This window comes from Centruroides vittatus, unplaced genomic scaffold (assembly GCF_030686945.1).
Source record: "Centruroides vittatus isolate TY-2023 unplaced genomic scaffold, ASM3068694v2 contig_927, whole genome shotgun sequence".
NCBI classification, from domain to species: domain Eukaryota; kingdom Metazoa; phylum Arthropoda; class Arachnida; order Scorpiones; family Buthidae; genus Centruroides; species Centruroides vittatus.
The window spans coordinates 2,527,988-2,551,529 of NW_027122613.1; the positions used below are offsets into that span (position 1 = coordinate 2,527,988).

Here is a 23,542-nt window from a genome sequence, read left to right on the forward strand (position 1 = left end):
TTTGGCCATGCGATATAACTTTTTAAACGTAAAATATATATCATTATCAATTAAATTTAATCATTTTTATTATTAAAAATCGAATTTACACATTTAGAAATATATGTTTTACATAGCAGTCTTTCATACAAACCAAGACATATAAGAGACATACAATAAAATCGCTTATTCTATAACAATAAAAGCATTTACAAAATAAAATTTCTCACACGTTTCCTATAATCATTTTAATATTAAAGACATTTTTTAAAAAATTTATATATATTATATATATAAAAGCTTTTTACTTATGGGTCATTTGTCACGGAATTTTATGATGCATGACCATGTAAAGAATTTTTCATATAAAAAATTTATATAGCTGTTATAATATATTACGTGTGTAAAATATAGTTAGGCCTTTTTTTGTTTATATATATATATATTGCATAAAATACGTATATTCTATTCATTTATTTATTTTGTTATATTTCACCATTATGCGTTTGATATATTATTCTGCAGTTACAACATACGAATCGAGAAGAGAAAGTCATCGTTCACGACCCGCAGGACCTTCTTATTCAACTTTTTCTTCTTCCGAAGAAATCAGTGAAAATATCACAAGTATTCTACCTCAAAGGGTAACAAAGGTAAATATAATTTACTAAATTGCAACTACTGTACTTCTCCCCATCCTCTACCATCCACTGTGTAAATATAGCAACTGCCAGCCAACTCACAATTCATGTGGAAAGAGAATAATTTAATTTGTTTCCAGGTAGTAACAACACAGATTTTATTATGTATATTTTTATATATACATTTACTTTACGATTTATTTTAAAAAAATATTTAAAATATTGCAAATTGAATTTGTATTGGATTAAGATAACTTGCAAGGTCGCAAGATGTATTGCAACGTGTACTGTACATTTAATGATCCTTCACTAATATATATATATGTCTTCATTTAAAAAAAGAAGAAAAACATACTTTTTAAGTAATAAGTTTCATTTGATATCGTATCAGATGACATGTGGTCTGAAAGCTGCGTGTTCTTCACCCCTAGGTTAGTTTATTCCTCTGCCAAATATGATGAATGTAATTAATTTTATACGATTAAGGTGTTAAAAAGTTTTATCCTGGAGATATTTTGGATAGGAGTAAAAAGGTAGAAGGGCTACTAGTTAACTATTAAAGTAATACAGTTATATAAATATGCAACACCACTTAAACTATTCTTTTAAGTACATAAATTCATGAAAAATGAAGAAAATAATTTGTTAAAGGAGGCAGAAGTTGACATTAATTACTAGTTATATTATGTAAACAGATTTATTTGGATTAATATTGCATAAATGTATGCGACATAAGTTTAAACTATGAGCTTACTTTCTAAGAATATATCTCCCTAACCAATCGTCTGATTTTTCTAAAAATTTCTGTAAAACTTTCCTCCTATTATGCAAACCTCCCTGCAAAATTTCAGAAATTTTTTACAAATGGTACGGGAGTTATTAAGCTTCAAAGTGGATCTAAGAAAATATTTTCTGTGTTTTTGAAGTGATTCCTTTATTTGTCAACATCCATAGAAAGAATTCACGGGAAATTAAATTATGCTTGTAAACGACTGGATATAAATGACAATTTTTGATAAACAAATTAGCATAAGATTGCATCATAAATACGTAATTTATGTTAATAATTCCCATAAAAAATGATAATACTTTAACCAAAAGAATGGGAAATGAAAATGTCAAGTATCATAATAACCGTTAACATGTCAATTAACGGTAGATTATATTTAATAATGCTGACTGTATTGAAACGTAATTACATTATACAATTATAAATTATATATTAAACTAATGCTCCGAAATGAAAGAGCATTAGTAAAATTAATGCAAAATATTAAATCGCATTTAAATTTACCGTTCGTCTGTCTAACCGAAAGAAAACGAAACAGAATGCCGCGATTTAAAACAAAAAATGATTGGAAATAATAATTTTAAGGTAAACAAATCAAATTTTCACAATACTGAGGCGAAATTATTTGAGTGATGGGTAAATTCGTGTAATAATTTTCAAAATTTTAAGTTCAATATTTGAATGAAGCCGAAAACATAAAGAATATATTGGTGTTCAACAAGTTCACTTAATCTTTCGAATCGCATTCGAAGTGTGTCGCCTGAACGTGACCCGAACGTGTGACTTGAGTGCGTAACATCGGAAGTCTCTGACCCTTTATATCATATATATATATATATTTCAGAAAGTTCAAAATTTTAGTATATAATTCATAATCATCATCTATAACAATTTACTTTACTATTATTTGTTTACTACAATTTCATTTACTACTTTATCTATAACTATTCGTTTACTATTTATTATTTTTTGCAATACAGTTAAATGATCTTTTCTTAAAGTATTTAATTAAATAAATATAAAATTTTTCGAGCAAATTTCCCGGACATTACGACTGTATAAGTGAGTTTTATATTTCAGTAAATGTACAAAATGATCCAAATTAGAGTTACAATTAATTATGCACAAACACTAGTCTGAACAACAACAGATTATTCCCGTACAAATTCGTCGAAAGAACTCCTTACGAACAAACAGACTTGTAATTAACAAAACCTCCGAGTCAGGAACAAGTTCGTACACAAACACGTAACTTCCAACGAGAGAGTTAGTTAGCACCTCGATAACGACGATCTCCCTTGATCCGATCCGATGCCAGCCGATCCCGATACGAACTTCGATCCGAGCTTAAATAGTCGACGGCGCTCGAACCCTGCTCCAATCAAATTTGAATGTTCCCGCAACGGCCGCCAACGGTCACTTCCCGCCGGCCAATCGTCCGATGGTCGACGATTTGAAACTTAACGGTTCTTCCCACGGAAGTTCCTAACGTCGTTTCTACCGGCCGATCCTAACGACTTTTCCTTATAACTATTCGTTTACTATTTATTATTTTTTGCAATACAGTTAAATGATCTTTTCTTAAAGTATTTAATTAAATAAATATAAAATTTTTCGAGCAAATTTCCCGGACATTACGACTGTATAAGTGAGTTTTTTGTTATTAATTTCTGGAAGTAAACTTTGATGTTTTCAGAGACAGACAAACGGGGCAATTGCCCCCTGCGATTATGTAAAAATTTCCTCAAATTATAATCGTAAAAGTATTTGAGCTATGTTACCTAACACCCTCAACCAAGGGACATATTGTCTGTCATTTTGTATTGATGCAATACAGTATTCTATAATCTACTTGTGAAAACTCCCAAAAATTAATTAATTAATTTGATGTAATTATTTGTTCCCAAACTTTGCCCCTATAAAATTTCCTGCTGACTCCCATGGACGTATAATATTCGCATTAAAATTTAAGCAGTTCAACACAAATATAATATACCCCGATTTTACGTCTTAAATGGTTTTGTGAGTCGTAAAACGAGCCATCCTGTTTCCCGTATTTATAAGCCGAGATCACGTTCTTATAAGTGTAAATTTAAAGTTTATAATACTATATACAACGATAACCAATAATGAAATATGAAACTTAAACACTGTATTTTATACTAGTCGTTATAACGTTTTTCAAAATTCGAATAAAGTCTAGAAAAATTTGGAGTAAGGGATAAAGGTAGCCATTAGTATTCGTGGTTATTCGATACTTCCAATTATTCAAAAAATTATTGAATACAAACTTATAATTTATAAATAGATAATAATAATTAGATTATAAATGAGAATTTTTAAAACTTTTTTTTATATTTTATTAATTTTATATTTTAATCTATTGCGTTGATGACAGACAATATCGGTGACTACACACATCTATAGAATAAATTCCTTAAATTTTAATGGATTTGTAATATTACAATCAGATATTAGTACAGTCAAACCTCCAAATAACGGACACCTCCCAACAATTTTTGTGTTCCCGTCGCTGTCCGCTGTTCACAGGTTTGACTGTATTTCGTTTCATTTCATGTGTAATATTTAATATTTTTATTGTAAATTCCAACTTGTATATAATTATATTTAGTGGCATAAACGTACAGAAACATAGGTTTGAAATATTTTAATATTTATATATTATATAACTTATTTTAAATAAAATTTTAAAAAGATAGAGATTTATGTTTTATTATTAAATTATAAATTATAAATAAAATATAAATAAAAAGTACCCTTTTAAAATTATTTTATTGATAATATTTTAAAATCTTTATAAATAATTTTCAAAATAAAATGCTTATAATAATTAATAAAAATAATTTTTAAATTTCATTTAAATAAATTACACAACGAAGTAATTTTAAATAATATTTTATGATTTTTAAAACCATAAAAACATTTTTAAAAAGCTGATAATGAACTTTTCCGGCATTTTTATTTGTTTTCATCCCTAGTAATTCGTACTATTACTTCAGATTAGTTCGGGAGATACTAAGAGGATGGGGCCATATCTCTCGAACCAATGAGGTAATTTTTCTGAAAATTTACAGAAACATTTATCCCTAACACATAAACCTTCCTGCAAAATTTCAGAAACGTCCGATAAAAGGCAAAGGAGATATTAAGCTCCAAAGTGAGTGAACAAAATCGGGCTCTCCACCCATACACACCGAAAAAAAAAGTCCAACGTTTTTGCATTTCTTGTCATTTCAAAGTCCCTTGAGTCTAAAAATGTAAAAATCTTACAGGGGGGGGTCATTTTTCGACCGATCGCCATACTTTGTAAGCGTTTTACTTTGAAAATTATTTATAAAGATTTTTAAATACTATCAATAAGATAATTTTAAAAATTTAAACAAAAAAACAGCCTTTTATTTATAATTTTTTGATAGTTTTTTATTTACAATGTCGATTAATAAATAATTCTCAATTCAATTCAAACTTATTAGCAAAAGGGAGAGATTTCCCTGTTACAGGGGGTGCTCTGTAACAGGAATTAGTTAACGATTTTAGTTTACAAAAGTATTATATTGATAATAAAACAATCATCATTTAACAGAACCGTACAGTCATTTTGCCTTATGTCTTACAGACATGAACAGTATAAGTTAAAAATACCGTATTAAGATATTTAAGTTTTATAATGATTTTTATTTACAATTAATAACATTTATTTAATTTTTTAAAATTTTTTCCGTGATTTTAACAAAGTAATTATAAATTTTATATAGATCCTTTTTATTGAGAAAGTTTAAATTTATTTTGAGTTCAAGAGGAGATCTACAGTTACATATTCGTATATCATCATATTGTTCACGCATATTTGTAAGTTCTTGACAGTTTTGTAGAAGGTGGAATGCTGAGAAGTTTTCGGATTGACATAAACAACAATGGGTATTTGAAAAGTTTGTGTAGGTATTGTTGACAAAGAGAGAATATTTGTTAAGGCATAGCTGGATTATTAGTGGTTTCACGTTCAAATCAAGTGGTTGCCACATATATGGCTGGGAAGACGGGATTTCAAATAAGTTGATGTACTGTACCAGGGATGATAATTGCTATGGTTTAAAGAGAGTTGATCTTTATTTATAGATTGAGATGTGACAGAGTTTAATAAAAGAGTATAACCGTATTTCCAAATCTGAATGATATCTTTAAATAATAGTTCTGATACGCCAAATGAGTTCAAAATTTTACATAATTTGTATTGCCACAGCTGCTTGTAATTTACGTTTTTGCTCCGCTTGATTATTTCTTGATGTAGGAAAGTTATATTATTGTCTCTTTTGAATTTGAGTCTATACTAAAATTTAATTATACGTTTTAACAGCAGGGGATATGACTAGACACGATTTGTTTCATGTCGGAGAGCATAACCGGGTATTGTTCTTTCTAGATGGAATAATTTACGTAGGAAATAAATGAACTCGAGTTTATATAAATAATCCAGACTCCAGATAGGGCTTGCATAGCAAATAATATAATTGTATAGTTTCATATGTATATTCAAATTAGAGGTTTTCAGGGTTGAGCATAGGAATAGAAGGTTGTCGATAGCCTGCTTTACTTTGATGTTGATTCTTGAGATTTGAGCTTTGAAGGTTATGTTCCAGTCAAAGACGACTCCCAGATAGTTTACTTCATTAACTGTTTGTAGTAGAATATTTTCATGACATATTTTGGATTCTTTTTTAGATATTTTGCTATTATTGCGAAAAATAATAATGTTGGTTTTAGCCGGATTTATTACTAAGTGAATTGATTTAAAATAAAGACTTAGCTGGTTAATTTTTATTTGTAATCATATTTTGGTGAGAGCAAGTATTACTAGATCATTTGCGAATAGTATGTAGTGAAAGATTCTGTTATTTATTTCAATACCATTGGTAGAATTATGAAAAAGTTGATCAATGCCGAGTAGATAAAAATTAAATAAATATAGCGAAAAGGTATTACCTTGAAGAACACCTCGAAAATAAGTTAGAGAAGGGGAAAGGATCTTGCCTTGTTTGATCTTTATGTTATAATTTGAGAAAAGCTTTTTTATAGTAGATACGAATAGGGTACTTGCACTGCAGGCTTTTAAATTATTTACTAGTAGTGGGATATAGATTGAATCAAAAGTTTTTTGTATATCAATGAAAACAGCATATACTTTTCTGTTTTTTTAATAGATGAAATTGTATTATCATTAATAATATGAATATTGCTGATTCAGTTCCTTTATTTTTGGTAAAAGCATATTGAAATTTAGCTTCCAGATCAGTAACTTTAGTCCATTGTTGAAATTTATTTGCCAGTATTGAGGTGAAGCATTTTCTTATAGTTGATAATAATGCTATAGGTCTGTAATTATTAGGGGAAAGCTGATCACCCTTTATTTCAAGAATCAGGATACGAAGTGGCTTTGTACATGGTGTTAAAGAGATTTAACAATTTTAACCTGAAACCATTTGAAGCACTTTTAGAAATTTAGTAGGAATATTATCATTTCCTGGGGTTGAGTTACTCTTTGTTTTCTGAATTGCTTCATTCAGTCCATTAATGGTAAAATCGGAATCTAAATATTCGTTATAAGCATCAGTGTTTATTATTGGTAGTAAGTTTGAACGAATTTTTGGAAATCGATAAAAATTTTTGCAAGTATCGAAGTCAATGATTGGTGAATTTTCAATTAGGTTTCATTTAAAACGAAATCTTCTTATTGTAGACCAGAATAATTTACTGTCTTTACTATTTTTGATTAAGTTTGATTCGAGTTTCCTGAAGCAGTTTTTCTTTTTTGTCTTGAGTATGTTGTAAATCATCAGGAGGGATATAAACAAGCATTAGTGTGATTAGTTTATTAGTTATATTTGCAAGGATGGGTTTGTTGATTGAGATAAGGAGCAAGATGTAGTTGTCGGATTTTCTTTTGTTTTTATTATTTTACAAAAATCTTTTTTTATTAATATACAGAGACCACCGCTCGGACGACCTGGGCCTATGGTTGATGTGCCATTACTGATTCTATTATAAATTTATCAAAAAAATTTTGACTTACAAGTTAATTCAGAGGTTATCCAAGTTCCCGTTACAGCGAAGATATCGGGTTTATGCTTGGAATAAAAAGAGTTGATTACAGGAATTTTATGTTTAAGACCTTGGCTATTCCAGATGACAACAGTAAATAATTGGTTGTTCAAATAATTTTATCGTATTGAAATTTACTTTGCTTCTTAGTATATCAGTTTGTTGTATTTGTTAACCTGGAAGACGGTAGAAAGGTATTCACATGTACTAATTTTCCGGTATTTAAACTATAAGTTAATTTTTCACGTTCGACAATTATTAAAGTGTCATTACGTAGTTTGATCTGAGGATTATGTTTTCGCAGTTGGTAGAAAGTTGGGAGTAGGTATTTTCGTCTAATCCTTGAGCTATTTGTTAAATCCTGGGATATTTGCATATTTTTCCATTCTTCTAGCAAATTCTGTTGTTTCTTTTTTCGTATAAAGGTGGAAAAAATGCGATCACAAATATGATTATATGATAGGAGTTAGTCTTATAGTTGAATTTGGTGATTTAGTTAGTTGAACTATTTCTGGGATGTCTTCTTGAGCTATATTTTGCAAGTTTAATGAAGTAGTAATAAAATTATGAATTTGTAGTCTAGAAAGTTTTAGAATTGGGATAATTATATATAATTATATTATTGTGGTGATGATCATTTATTAGAGAATCCATTCTAAATTGAATACAGTCCTTATCTACTTGTAATTTGTCGACCTGTTGTTTTAGGTTATTTATTTGTTCTTCCATTTTTTTCTGCTGTTCTTTAGTTTTACGGATGTTTTCATGTATAAGGTCAAGATTTTCTTTTATAAGGATCATTTGGCTAAAAAGTTTATCGTTAGAAGTGTTAATCAAATTGGAGATTTTGTTCCATAGGACTGTTGTAGAGGTGTCTGGTAGATTGTCCGGCTTGTTAAGTAAAGTACGGTCGAAGTTAGTTGACTCACTTGAGAGAATATGAATGCTTAGTTGTGACAAATTCCGGTTAGGGTTCACGTCCTCTGTGAAGTCTTCATAAGAGTTTTTTTCGGAACTTAAGTTAAAATCCGTTATTAGCCTAGAGTTTGACGAGGATGGTTGATTCTTTTTGCCGTCTGGTTTAGATCAATTCATTGGCGGTCTACCCCGCTGTGGTGGAGAACGTTGCATGTTTACTAATATTATTATTACATCTAGTGATATTAGTTAAAACAAATGTAAACTTTGGTTAATGTTACCTATGGTTTCAAAATGGCGGCTCGTCTCTGATTCCAGCAAATAGAAGAAAGCAAACAGTGGGGACGCACGTTCTAACCTAACATAATCTATTCTAATAATTTTGTTGGTAATAATTATGATAATTTATTAGAATAGGTTAGGTTAGGTTAGAACGTGCGTCCTCACTGTTTTCTTTCTTCTATTTGCTGGAATCAGAGACGAGCCGCCATTTTGGAACCATAGGTAACATTAACCTAAACTTTTTTAACACTTTAAGTTAGTCAGAATCAATCAACACTTAAACTTTCTGCAGATAACAAAGTGCGCAAAAAAAGTCGCTAGCAGCCTTGACGGTTGGAATCCGATTAATAAATAATTGTAAACCAAATTACAAATTGATTATTTACAAATAATTCTGACACTTGAGAAAATACACAAAATAAAAGAAGAATAATTGAAGATAATATTTTTAAAATTACACTTTATAAAATCGAAAAGATTTGCAGAAATATTACATTTTTTTAAACCTATAAATGTTGATTTTTATCACAAAAAAGATGCAGACATCTCTTGAAAATAATTTCAAAGAGGAATCTTGAATCTAGCGACTATAATGTGATGTAAAAGATTTAAGATTGCTTTTTTTAAGGATAAATTCTTGTCAAAAGGATATAAAAATATAAAAATTTCATAGAAAATTTTTAAACTCTGATTTATAATCCTTTAAAATCTCTAACGCATTTATTTATTTTATTTTTCCTTTACTGGGTCCAATTACTTATCATTATCGTTATAATAACAACACCCGGATAATGTTTGTTTATTAAAATCTTTAACATAAGAAATTTATTATAAAAATATAAAAAATTTAATATTTTATAATCTTAAAAAATAGATTTTTTATTAATATTAAAATTCATTTTTTAGAAGAGGAATATAAAATATTAAATTAAAAATTATTATTTTTGTTGTCGGCAAACAAAAAGTAATAAACAAACAAAAGTAATAAATATTTTATGTAAATTTACTGAATATTAAAAGTTTAACAATAATATAAATTAAGATTTTTTTAATAAAAAATAAAACAAGATGGCCAAAGGGGAAATTTTAAAGCAAAATGCAAAGAAAATGAAAACTTATAACATATATTTGATGATAGAAGGCGATAATAACCATAATTTAATAATACTAATTCAATGTATATCTATATAATAACCTCAGAAAATATACTGTTTAAAGTAAAAGGTAATTTTAGAGACGAAGTTAATGTGTAACCGGAGGTCATTGTATGGAAAAAGGATCGGATCTAAGAGTTTAAGAAAAAGTGATACAAAAAAATAAGTAGAAAATAAAGAAAGGGTCACATTTCTTTGTTTCCCTTTCAGCTATAATCTTCTTTATTTCTTTTCAGCTGGATGAAGTCACATCCAGATAACTGATAAAAGACAAGCGAGACACTTTCTAGGAGTAGAAAAGGGAAAAATAGAGGTATATATCTAGAAAACTGAAGATGTCAGAGAAATTTGTATCCTGAACTATCATAGACATGATTGTTTGTGATATAGGATAGCAGTAGGTAAAAAAAAAAGTCCCAGATACCAACAGATATCTGAAGAACATTCAGAATACTACAATTTAGAATTTGATCCTTATATTTATCAGTAACAATTGATATAAGATACACTATCATTGTAGATTTGGGATGTAATGAAAAGAAGAATAGGTCTAAATTGTTTCAATAGTACTTTCAGAGTAAAAAGAGTAAACAATATAATTTTATATGTTTTTTAAAAAATTTATAACTTGTAGTTACTTCTTATCTTAAAATAACCTCGATGTATAACTTTAACAAAGAGAAAAAAAGTAAGTACAGTTAGACACATTGAGAAATCACCCCCACGTTTCTTTAATAAATATTTATAAATGAAATTAAGTTTTCTTAAATATATCTGTGAACTTGTCTCCCTCATAAATATTAAATAAAACAAAAACAAACCTCATATCAGTAAATTACTAAATTGTTACTTCTCAAACTTGTGTGTAGAGTTCATTGTTATTGTTTGAAAATTTTCAATTTAGTGGCAATTTCGGAGGCAAACACAAATAATGGAGCCAAATCAAAGTTCGAGTGTAATTTTGTGAAATGATAGCGATTGTTGATGACCAACCAGTTTCATCAGTCTGCTCTTTTAGTTTATAGAAATTAAAGATTTATATTAGTGATCTTCTGTTTAGATAAATTATTGATTATTTCAATAATAAATTATCTAAAGAGCCTGTGTATTTTTATATATATATTTGATTCTATATTTTTAATTTATGAAAAATTTTTCGAACAGACAAACATACAAACGAACAAAATAAATTATAAATGCTATTTTTTAATCACTGAAAGTAACGTAATTTTTCATTCGTAAATTGTTTATAAACACAGAGAAAAAAAATTTGAAATAGTCAGAAAATCTAACGATAAATTAATTTTTTAGTATTTGTATATATTCTTTTTTTTAATTTTAATCTTTTTTTTGTATAAGACTTACAAACAATGCTGAGATTAGCGAATAATACAAACTATATTTAATTTGTACGAAGTATGAGATACATTATATAAGAACCAAGCATAAAAAAGTCATTGTATTTGCCTTTTATATTATTTAAATAAGATTTTCTATGTTTTTTTTCCTGTTAAGGAACCTACAAGAGTATATATGATACTGTTTTCCTGTAAATATTCATATTATATTCAGTATATATATATTTTTAACATGTTTTTCTGGGCTCTAATAAAGATCTCAGGAATAAATTTATTCTTATCCTTATTGTTTTTTTTTAATCTTTTCTTCCAAATTTTATAAAATATTTGAATATTTATACTATACAAAAATTTCTATATATTTATGTATTTTTTTATTATATTATATTGAAATATTATGCAAATTTTATTATTTGTTTTACCAATATTTATTGGTTTACTTGAATCAATTTTGGAAGGAAAAAATATATATATATATTTTTTCTGTTGAATCCATTTCTATTTTGCTTATGTATTGATCCAGTTTCTTATCAAAATATTTCAAAAAATTCTTTCAAATTTTTTACAGATCTTATTCAAATATATAGCAAAGTATTGAATATACATAGTAAGGATGGTATAAAGATTTTTAAATCTAGGTAAAAATATATGTATGGAATGGATTTAAAATTTATAAATAGGAAAAAAAAAATCTTTTATAATATAAGTAAAAGTGATGTGGAGTAATAAACTTTATCTGTTTTCTATCTTTTAAAATAAACTTCCTAAATGTTACCATTAAAGTATTTGATGTTATATTTATTTTTCTTTCCAGCAGGGGGAAAAAAATCGCTGTGCTTATTTAATTTAGTTATATTTACATAATGTGTTTTTACAATTTTTTCCCCTATTTTTTATTTAATAAAATTTATTCTGATCAATACCTCTGACATATATTTAACTAAAAAATATTGAACTTTGAACTTAAAAATTATTCATGTTAAAATACTGACTGTTTTAAATATACGTTTAAATTCTTCATTTATATGATGATTAATTTAATTATATTCAACTGAAACATAAATAAACTTGATTTTTGTGAAACCGTGTTGTATTATTCTTCGAAGTATCAAACACAAATCCGTGTTAATAACAACCACTTGGCTTTTTTCCACCTTTATTTAGTTGATACGGTACACGTTTCGGGCCTTTTGCCCCTCATCAGTCAACAGTTCCTCCCCCAGTATGGCACTTGTACACGGTAAGTTTGGACATTACAAACTCGAGGATAAAAGTTATAAAATTCTTTAGTCAACTAAATAAAGGTGGAAAAAGCCAAGTGGTTGTTATTAACACGGATTTGTGTTTGATACTTCCATAAATAAACTTATTTATTTACTTATATTTAAAATTAAAATATAACTTTTATTAATATTTATATTATTATTATTACTATTTATTTAATTTTTTCAAAGAAATTCTGTGCTTTATTATGACAAAGTTTCTTCGTGTTGTTTACTTTTCAAGGAATTTAAATACATTTATCGATCGAATATAATTTTTTAAGTATTTATTTATTTATTTATTTACTCAAAATTTAATTAAAAACTTTGCTTTTTGGTTTAAAAACAAAATAAACAGTTATATGTTTATAAATAATTATATATCTATGAGTTCATTATAATTAAGTAAAATATATACAGCAAAACCTGTAAACAGACACACAGATGGAAGTCTGTAAAAATTTATAATTCTTTTTATTTTTAAAAAATAAATAACATTTTTAAGGTTTTATTATGACTGAAATAACAAATAAAACTGCAAATAATATATTAACACGAGGTATAACATGCGCCAAAAGTATATTGTAATATATTAAACATCTAGGGATGACCCAAAATTTATTTAATCGAGATATATTTTAAGAACTGTTAAAACAGTTTATCTCGGTTAAATGCCTTTTGGGTCAACTCTGCATGATTTGGCCCATTATAAGTTTAAAGAATGCGATAATTACACAGTTTTACGGTAAATGTATTAAAATTTGAGGTTAGTTGTATATAAAAATTAACGGTTATGTGTATATAATTATTATTAAGATATCGCTGAAGGAATTAAATTATATCCAATTTCACATTATCTTAGTGAATATTCATTGTTTTCCCTGGTGATTTTCTTGTATTTTATTATATATAAATCTTCCATTCATTGTTTTACAATAAGAGTAATATTAAACAATAATTTATATATATTACAAGAAGTCAATAGGAATGTCTTCAAGCAGAAATTTGTAATGTTTTCAAGAAGAAATGGAGTGAAATATAAAATTTCTTACTTCCTGTAATAAGTAAAATATCTTCCAAAATTATTATATTAATTACAGGCAAAGCTTAGAAAAGTCGTATTAATTTTTCATTAAATAAATGTTTTGTTCGAAACTTCAGATATCCCATTATTTTTGTTAGAGAAGTGGAAAGAGCATCTGCAGTCTTTGTTCTTGACTTTTCATCGTACATCACCAGTATAATTGATGAAGTTCGATAAATAAAGACTGAAAGGTGAATTTACTTGAACTCTAATGTTTGATTTCTCTGAAAAGTTTTCTATAACCTCTAAAGTTTTTTAAAGTGTTACAATGGATTAGATCATTTCCATTTCCATTAATGTTTTCCCGTAAGAGACGAAGAAAAGAAAAGATAGAACTTTTAACATTTAAGTTTTGTAATTAAGATTTAAAATGATGATATTTCGTAAAAGCTAGACACATAAATCAAAGATCTGAAACTTTTACTTGTCGCATGCATTTTTGAATGGGGTTATATTCATTTCCCATTCAGTTCTAGTCCATATAAACATTAAAATTTCCTGCAAAATGTCTCTAAAACAGAATACGTAAATGCATAATCGAATACAATAGTATACTTTCCAATGTTCCTAGCCTTTTCTTCTGTCCTCATTCTTTAACCATTTAAAATACCTTATAAAAATTTTGTTAAATCTTTTTATCTAAGAGAGTATGCTTATCCCATTTTTTTTCATATATATATATATATATATATATATATATTTATTTATTTATTTTTTACATTACTTTTATGCTTATGTGGTTAAGTGGGAATTGGATTGATTATAAGTCAACACAACACAAGGTTGATCTGACAAGGGGAGAGTGTCTCCCCTCTTGAACAATTTTTTATGGGAACTAGCTCATATTTAGATATTAGACACGTGAAGAAAACCCGGAAAACATTACGTGGCCAGCCCGCTAGTAAGGCACGAACCCGCGACTAATTACCAATGTTCAGTGGTTTTATCCACTCGTCCACTGGTGGTCTCTTTATGTGGTTAAGAAATAAAATTCATTTGTGACCAGTTATCAATATAACGAGCAAAAATTATTGTGATATCATCACAATTCCGGGCTGCCATTTTTAACCATATTTTTAATTTATTGAATTTAAAATATATGTTCTTCACCTCAAATTAGTAGTGTTGTGCCCCTGTAAATCATACTTTTCCTGATAACAACGTAGTCATGCCGATCATCTATGTAACTCCATTCTGGAAAAAATTTTTAAATTAAAATCACGTGACTTCCTGTCTAAACCAAAAGTTATATATAGTTAATCGGGGTCTTCTTTCCCTACACTTGCTATATCCTGTCTCAATCTTTACCTTTCTAGCACCAATCTAGAGATTAAGGAAGGACAGGCAGATAGAACGACAGTGGGAATTTATAGGTCTACAATTTTTTTCTAACTGAAGCCCAAAAACATTTAGTTTTAAGTTAGTGATTTACAATAGGAAATATGTCATAATTATATAGTTAAATTTGATATTATTGTACGGAGATTTTCATTGTAGATTAAATACCATTGCTTTAGACAAATATTTACAATTCCTTCCCATATATTCCTCTCGCAATACCTTTCCATGTATTGTTTTGTAAGTCACAGATTAATCTATTCTAGTTCTTAAAGATCTTCAGAATGAGATTCCACGAAATAATATACATAATATTTCAAAATAGCACATATAAATCTTCTAAAAATCATTTAAAAAATTTTTGGCATCTATCACTGAATGGTTGGCAATGAAATGAAAAGTAGAACTCTTCAATTCAGACGTACAAAAATAAAAAAAATAATAAAAAATAAATGTGATATATTTGAAAAGTTTCTATTTTAAAAATACTTTTACAGTTTTATGTGGGTTACTTTTGAATTGAAATTCTATTATTCAAATTTTGCTGTGATACAAAATAAAATTTTTATATATTAACTTTGTTCAAATACAACATATATGAGATTTATGTATTTTTAAATATGTTTACATAACATTTCAAATTTTTATATATAAATATTATAATTTCACAAAAATAAAATTGTTTTATAAAAGTTTTATGTGTGACACTATATACACACACACACATATATATATTGTATAAGAATAATACGTAAAATGCATAATTTTATTTAGTTTTATTTCCATAATTTTAAATACATAATATTTATCTACACAAATTCTATTATTATCATAAAATTATTAAAACTTTTACTCACCTTTAATTCTTTTTTTAAAAATAATTACTTAAATAAAAATTCGAATTATTTTAACTTTTAACGTCTACTTTAGAATCAATAAATATACACTATTTTCATAATGGATATTTTTAAAATTCTCTATGTTAAAAACTTTATTTAACTTATGGAATTATATATTAATATTATTATAAAATTAATTTTAAGATGGGAAATAAATAATTTGGTAGTTTCTCCTGTTTCTCTTTGACTGAAACTTTATATACACGAGAGAATTGAAAGTTAGTGTACTCGAAGAAGAAATTTCAGCAATGGCGTCGTAAAATTGACTTTATAAAATTTTTAAAAAATTATATTTTCGCCAATATCTTACATTAAATCATTTTTTGTGTGTAGAAGTCGAGTCTCTTGTGAATTATACTTATAAATTTTTGCTTAAATATAAGAATTTTTATCATTTTTATAATGTACAAGTAATTGCTTTAAAAACAAAATCTTTCATTAACATATAAAATTTGTTTTTTTTTTTTAATTTTAAAACTATCAAGTTTTAAATGAAATTATTATATTTTTTAAATATTAATTAATCTTAATAATGGCTTCTTATATATAGAAATTATGATAATTTTTATTTTTAATTTTATGAAACTAAGATTGGAATTCTGAGACATTTTCTGTAATATTTATAAATATATTTTATACCTGTTTGCTATAAAGTATACTATTTGCTGAATTAATCATTATAAAAAATAATATGAAGCTAAGTAGGGCCTATAGGTAAACAAGGCCCGAAATGAGTCGTTAATTTTATAATTATACAATAATAATAATAAGCATGTTTCCTACAAGACGTGAAAAGTATTATCGATTATACAAGGCCTCATGAATCTTGTATGCGTAGGGCCTATTCACAGTCTTGATCAAGTCTTAGACAGTGTAATTCATATATTATAAATTGTATTCTCATTAATTATATCTCAAGAAAAATTCGATTAATCAAGAATTTTGTTTTAAGTTTATTTAAGTATCATTAACTAAGGATATTACACGTGATATACAGTACTTGGCATTCTTCAATTTTAATTATTAATTAATTATTTTGTATTAGGTATTACGAATTACTGGATATTTGAAAAGCACTAATTAACTCAAATATAATTAAAGATTTAATTGAATGTTTAATATAATTAAATAATTTTGTAAATCTGCTTTGTGTATAATTGACCATAATTATTATTCTAGAAGAAAATATTTTTTTAATGAATTTTATTGTAGAGTTTCCTGAATATTTTTTTTGCTATATTTTAAAATAGTTAAATCACTTTAAATTTTAAATTATACAATTTATAAAAGAAGGAGAAGACGTATAAATGTGTATATCATTCCTATTTCCTACTGTTCTTTTTTTATAGTGTGATATATTCTTGTTTTTTCTGTATAATTCAACAAAGTATTGATTAAAAATACTCAGCTTGTGTGAACTGTAAGTGACTTTTTGTTTCTCTCCCACAGCCAAATAGTGAAGTGCTGTATGCGGAGCTGTCATTTCCAACCGCACCTCGGCAACACCTCTTGAGACAAGCTGGCCCATCAATAGAATACGCTGAGATCGACTTTGTTCGTTCGAGAATGCCACAAAGAAGGCCACCGAGCCCAGATACGGACGAAGACGATTTTGGTATTACAACTGAATGGCCACTCGTTTACAACGTGGGTCTCCAGCGTAATAAAAAGGTCTATTATATACTCATATACGGGATTTCCCCCCTCCCCTTTATTCCCATGCAGATCGCTGGGGAAATTTTTGGTTAAATGAAACTCTTGAAGTCCGTTGAATAAAACTGTTAATCGTCATTGTTTCTAAAGTGATTAATGTGATGAACATTACTGGATAAGCTCAAGCAGTTGAGTGACGTTCAACATGCATTATTACCCTGAATGGCCATCTTCCGTGACCTTCCTAATCTAACACACTTGGCTGCATGTGTTAATCAATTTTAATCAATTTGATAGAACCCAGAGAGTATGTGGCGAAATGAAAATACAACACTTTTCTAAGCTTATTTAGCACAGATTGTGACTATTTAGCGGAGAAAAATAATAAAAAGAATATTGTACAGATCATTTATCATTTTACTTTATTAAATTTTTCTAATATAATATTTTATCTTAATTTTTACTCGAATATTTGATGAATTAGTAATTTCAAAAAAAAATAATAAAAATTACTTTATGATCATTAACTCGCTCTAAATAACTTTTATAAAGTAAAATTAATTTATATATATTTATATATTTTTTTACTTTTTAACTTACTCAAAGGGTTTATATAATATTCTGCTCTAATTCAATTTTTATCTCTTAATTTTTGCATTTTTTATCGTTGCTCTATTTTTTATTTTGAATTACCAAATTTACCACACGCTTTATCTTGGCTAATACAATAAAACTGAAAGAATAAAACAAGTTTCAGTTCAATTTTTCAGCATATCTTTCTTATTTCTTTCAGCTTTACATGCAATCGCATTATATTTAATGTAGGGTGGCCTCTCCCATCGGGGACACAAGAAATAAATTATTAAATTATATAATTTTATATTGTACAACAAGAAAATTAACACACATATATAAAATTAAGTATCCATTACACAATTCAACACTCAATTCTGTTGGCTTAATGTTTAAATTTAGAAGATTGAACACACTTTTTAACTTGGAGTAAAAAAAGGTAATTTAGTATGGGAGAAATAATGGAAATTTCGTCTTTTTCCTGAAGCATAGAACTACATTATGCTGTAATCTTCATTATTCCAATCCGTTAATTTTCTTTCTTAAACTTGTTTCCATTTAAATAAATAGTTTTTAATGTTATTTACATAGAAAGACAAACTGAAACTTTCATTACTTTTTGTATATTCTACATTGTTTCCAAGCACAAAATGTAAGGATTAATTGATGAAAACATTAATTTTTTAACGTCTTTTTAAGTAAGATTACGTGTAACCTGTATATATATATATATATATATATATATAAACAATCAAATTGAAAATTTATTTTCATTTTCGTTTAAGTTTTCATTTCCTAACCTTTAAAATTAAGATTAAAATATTTTACGTTTGCAAATTTATCTCAATTTTCATTAATTTTCCTATTAAGAATCTCTGGAGTATCCTCTAATATATCTTTTTTTAATATATTTAATTACAGAAATTGAAACCTACCATAGAATATTCGACTACTAGTACTCCATTGTAAGTAGAAACGATGGAACAAATGTCGTCTTGGAGGACATAAAATGGCGACTTCAACATGATGCATATCTCCGTCCTTGAAATCCATTGAGGATTATCTTCACAGTCGTCTACTTCCATAAATCTTTTGGAACATGAATCATTATTAACAGACAGGTAAGGATAAAAATAACGTACCATTCGTCTCATTCCAAATAATCTTACATTATCACTGCTAAGAATTGTTGCGAGAGTGTCCTTTCTAAGTATAACTTTTATTCCCGTAATTTTATCAAGAAGTTTTTAGGGGGAGAAAAAAAAATCAATTCTTTTATCTTCTCTCTTCATATTTCTTCCCTATAACAATAAATGATATTTTCAAAGTTTAATTCTATCAAATTTCTGAACCAAAAGAAAAATCGAAATATATAAATGAATTTTTGCTATTAAATGCCAATTAGCTTTACTTTTTAACATAAAAATTACATTAATTGTAAATTAAAACAATAAAATGTAATTTATATTTTAAAATTTAAATGATACACTAGGAGTGGTCTAAAAGTCAGTTAAGACATGCACAACAACTTAAAATCTGTATCAAAACAGAACAGGCATTAATTAACTTTCGGGCCACCCTAGTGTAATACAGTAAAACCTGTGTAAACCGGACTCTCACGATACCGAATATATTTTCCAGGTTTCCGTTTCGAACAGGTTTTTTTTTCTTTTCTTTAAACAGAAAATCGCTTCGTTTCTAAGAATTTTTCTCTCTTAGACAGGTTTCTGTTTTATTAAGCTTCCGTTTTAGACAGGTTTTACTGTATTTAAGTCTAAAATGCTGTTGATATTATGATTTTTTTTTTAAATATTCGTTTTAATTTTAGGTGGATGAAGACAGATTTAGAATCAAAAATAAAAATAAAAAAATAGGAGTCCTCATTCACGTTGATAAATTCAACTGTCATAAAAGAGGATCGGGAACATCACTGCCACATTTGTAATATGTTCATCACATTTATACATTTTCTCAGAAAACGGTTTTTTCGACGTCTTTTTTGAAAAAAAATAAATAAAAACAGAATCCATATGACCAAACATGGAAGAAAGAAAAGAAAAAAAAATTACATTCGTTATAAATAAATAAATAAATAAAAAACACATATCTAAATATAGGCTACTACTTAAGGAAGAAGAGTTATATATAAATATATAATAATGTTGAAGGTGACGTTTGTTGAAACCAAAAAAAAACAGTGAAATGCAGTTTTAAAATTGTAAATATATATATATACATATATAAAACCAGTGCCTTTTTTCGATTGATAAAGCCTAGTTAAAGTTCCTGTTGGTCGTATTTTTCATAATAAATCTAGGCATGAAAGAATTTTACAAATTGACGATTTTATCATTTATTGTGACGTAGGTTATACCTCATTTAGGAAAAGAAAAAATCCCTAAAAAAAAAAAAGAAAGGGGAAAAACCTGTTGATATTGTTTAAATCTCAACGACAAAAACGAAATGGATTCTTAAGGGTAATTCTTTCATTTTATTTATTTATTTTTTTTTTTTTTAGTAGAAGAAAAAGAAAAGAAAATCGCAAAATTAATTGAATAAATTAATCAGAAAAATAAAATATACAAAAATGTTTTCTTAGATTATTTTATTCGCGAGATTCTAAATTACCTTCTGGTATACAAAAAGTGTTTTTAATCAATTTTTTTCCTAAATAAAAACCTTCTTAAATAACAAAAAAGAGAGAAATTTTTGCGATTTAGCATCTGAAAAAATTTTTTATTACGATTTTTCTATCGAGAAATGATTAAAAGTTTTTAGTTTATACATAAAAAAACAGCGTGCAAATACAGGAAAACCTCTAAACAACGGCCACTGACGGGAATATATATATATATATATATACATAAATAAGTTTAGGCTATATTAAAAAAAATGTCCGTTGTTAGGAGGTGGCTGTTATTAGAGGTTGGACTTTATGTATAAATTTACAATTAACAAAAATCAAACGTTTATATGCAAATTAAATAAACATAAATCTCATTATTCAACATGATTTTTTTGAAATCGTGTTGAATAATGAAGATATTCAATGTTTTTTCACTTTATTAATAATAATAAAAAAGTTATATATAGATAGATTTATGTAGTATTTAGTTAAATATTAAATTATTATTATTTTTTTCCTTTTAATTTATGTACAAGATATGTTTATTTTTAAGAATTGATATCAAAATATGTCGTTTGAGAATAAATATTTGTAATTATTAATAATGAATTAAGAGCTTTGATTGCAATTAAACTACAAACCGTTGGAAGGATTAATTGTATCTTATCTAATTCGAAAACTTTATATATCATTTCCTTCTGTTAAACGATGATAACATTAATAACGAAGTTATAAAGGCGTCAGACAAGACATTTACATTAAGTATAATATATCATTTGTTCCATAATATCGCATTAAATCGATTCCATTCAATCAAATCAACTTCAAACAAAATTTCATAATAATAATAAACAAATCTTAATTAACCATTAAGTGTAAATTAAATCATTTCATTAATTAAATTTAATTAATAATTTAGTTTAAGACGTTTAAATTTTCTAATGTTATCAACTTTTTCCTTAACGTTTTCTTATTTTTAAACAGTAAATAACGATTTTATATAAAAATTTCTCCATTTTTATTTACTATATTTATTATTATTATAATTAAAATTAATTTGAAAATTTTAGCATTAAAATAAGGGGGGAAAAGTTTGCATTTGTGTCGCGTCGCGTCGCGTTGTAACGTCGCGTACGCGACGCGACACAAATGACATTCCTTAAATAAACAACCAACTAAACATATATAAAGTTTTGCTATAATTCATCCTAGACAACTACCACAGACATCACCATAGACTATGGTTTCATATATCCATATACGACGTCATTTACACAAAGTGTCGCGTTGTAACGCGACGCGAAGCGAATGACGTTATCTACAGACACACGAAACCATATAATTTCGCAAGTATACGCGCCAGTCTATGAAATCCATTCAAAATTTCTTAAGTAGACAAATATCAATACGAATCTCCGTGTAAATAAGTCTAGTTACACGGATAAATCCCAGAATACATTTCTTTCTCTTATTATTCAATTAAAAATTATGTTAAAATAAACCTCATTTTAAAACTAAATAGAATCATTTTTAACGAGCCAAAACAACAAAGAAAAAAACCCCGAAAAGAATTTTTTTTTTTTAATTTAAATACTAGAATTTCGAAATGGAAATTTTTTAAAACAAGAAGAAGAAGAATGATAATTTCCAACTATCTTCAGGCAAAAATAATTTTCTTTTGAAAATATGCCTTATTAAATCATATATATATATATATAAAGGTTAAATTTGTAAGGAAAAAAAAAAGAGGAGGGATATTTGTACTACTCGACACGTAATTCGGTAGGAGACGATGTTCTTTAATGAGTCCTTTGTGATGATTGAAACTTTTTGGCCATTTCTTAGGAAATCATCATCATTAATGAAGCTTGTGGCTATTCATTTCAATCACGCAATGTAAAATGTCAGCAAAAATCAACGCTTCAATACTTAGTTATTGATGTTACCGACTTCATGAGTTTGCTTCTGGTATCGTTCGACTGATATTCTTTTTTTTTCCCCTTCTTTTTTCTTTATTTATTTCGCTACATTACGTATCTTCATCAATCGACTTTTAAATAATTTCGGAAAAATTTTCGCTAAGCTAAAATAAGAAAAATTGCTTAGTCAACGTTTAAAGTTTTGTTAAGTTTGTCAGCACTTATTAATTTGTTCGAAACCGCTTTATTTTTAAGTCATTTACTTATTTATTTCGTGCGTAGATAGATTGATATCTTTCAATCGGAATTTCTTTTCAATTCTTTCAATTTATGCGCTGTTGAAAGGAAATGATTAAATTTCCTTTAAAGTTTTAAAGTTAAAATTTAAGAATTCGTACAAGAATATATATTTGAAAAGTTAAAGATGTTTCCGTGTAAAAAATTAGTACATTTAATGGGTATTTTTTTTTTACATGTATAAGTGAATTGAAAATGTTCGCATGCCAAGATATTATGATGATCTTTCATGTCAAATCGGAACAATAACATCGCACGAGTGCCAAAAGAGTTGGGGAAATTTATAGATTTTCGACATTAAACATGATTTAAAGCACTAAAAATATCTGGAATTACTACGTTAATTTATTTTAAAAAATATATATTTTTTAAAGATACATTAATTTTAATTTGTCTAAGATGTCGAAAACATCAATATTAGTTTAATATTTTTATTTTTAACTCGTTGAGTTACAACCACGATGAATATTCCATTAACGTATTAAATAACATTGATAAATATTTTAAAAAGAACTGTTGGAAGTTTCTTAATATAAATACAATCAATTCTATTTAAAAGCATTAACTTTATTCTTTTATTTTACTGAAGAACTACTTCGCCGGGCGCCATTTTGGTTCTCAAAGGGAAGGTTTCTTCAATGGATATTTCGTG

The 23,542-nt window shown here is 26.8% G+C and overlaps 1 protein-coding gene across 1 annotated transcript in view; it reads left to right on the forward strand.

Annotated features, from left to right (window-relative positions):
- LOC136984771 (carcinoembryonic antigen-related cell adhesion molecule 5-like) overlaps positions 1–20,497 on the forward strand; it is a 165,187-nt gene extending 144,690 nt beyond the window's left edge. The window contains exons 11-14 of the mRNA XM_067281897.1: positions 505–632; positions 17,272–17,493; positions 18,970–19,169; positions 19,877–20,497. Of these exons, the coding sequence (XP_067137998.1) occupies positions 505–632; positions 17,272–17,493; positions 18,970–19,017 (398 nt within the window). The 3' untranslated portion in view covers positions 19,018–19,169; positions 19,877–20,497. The remainder of the gene's footprint in view (positions 1–504; positions 633–17,271; positions 17,494–18,969; positions 19,170–19,876) is intronic.
- The last annotated feature ends 3,045 nt before the right edge of the window (positions 20,498–23,542 follow it).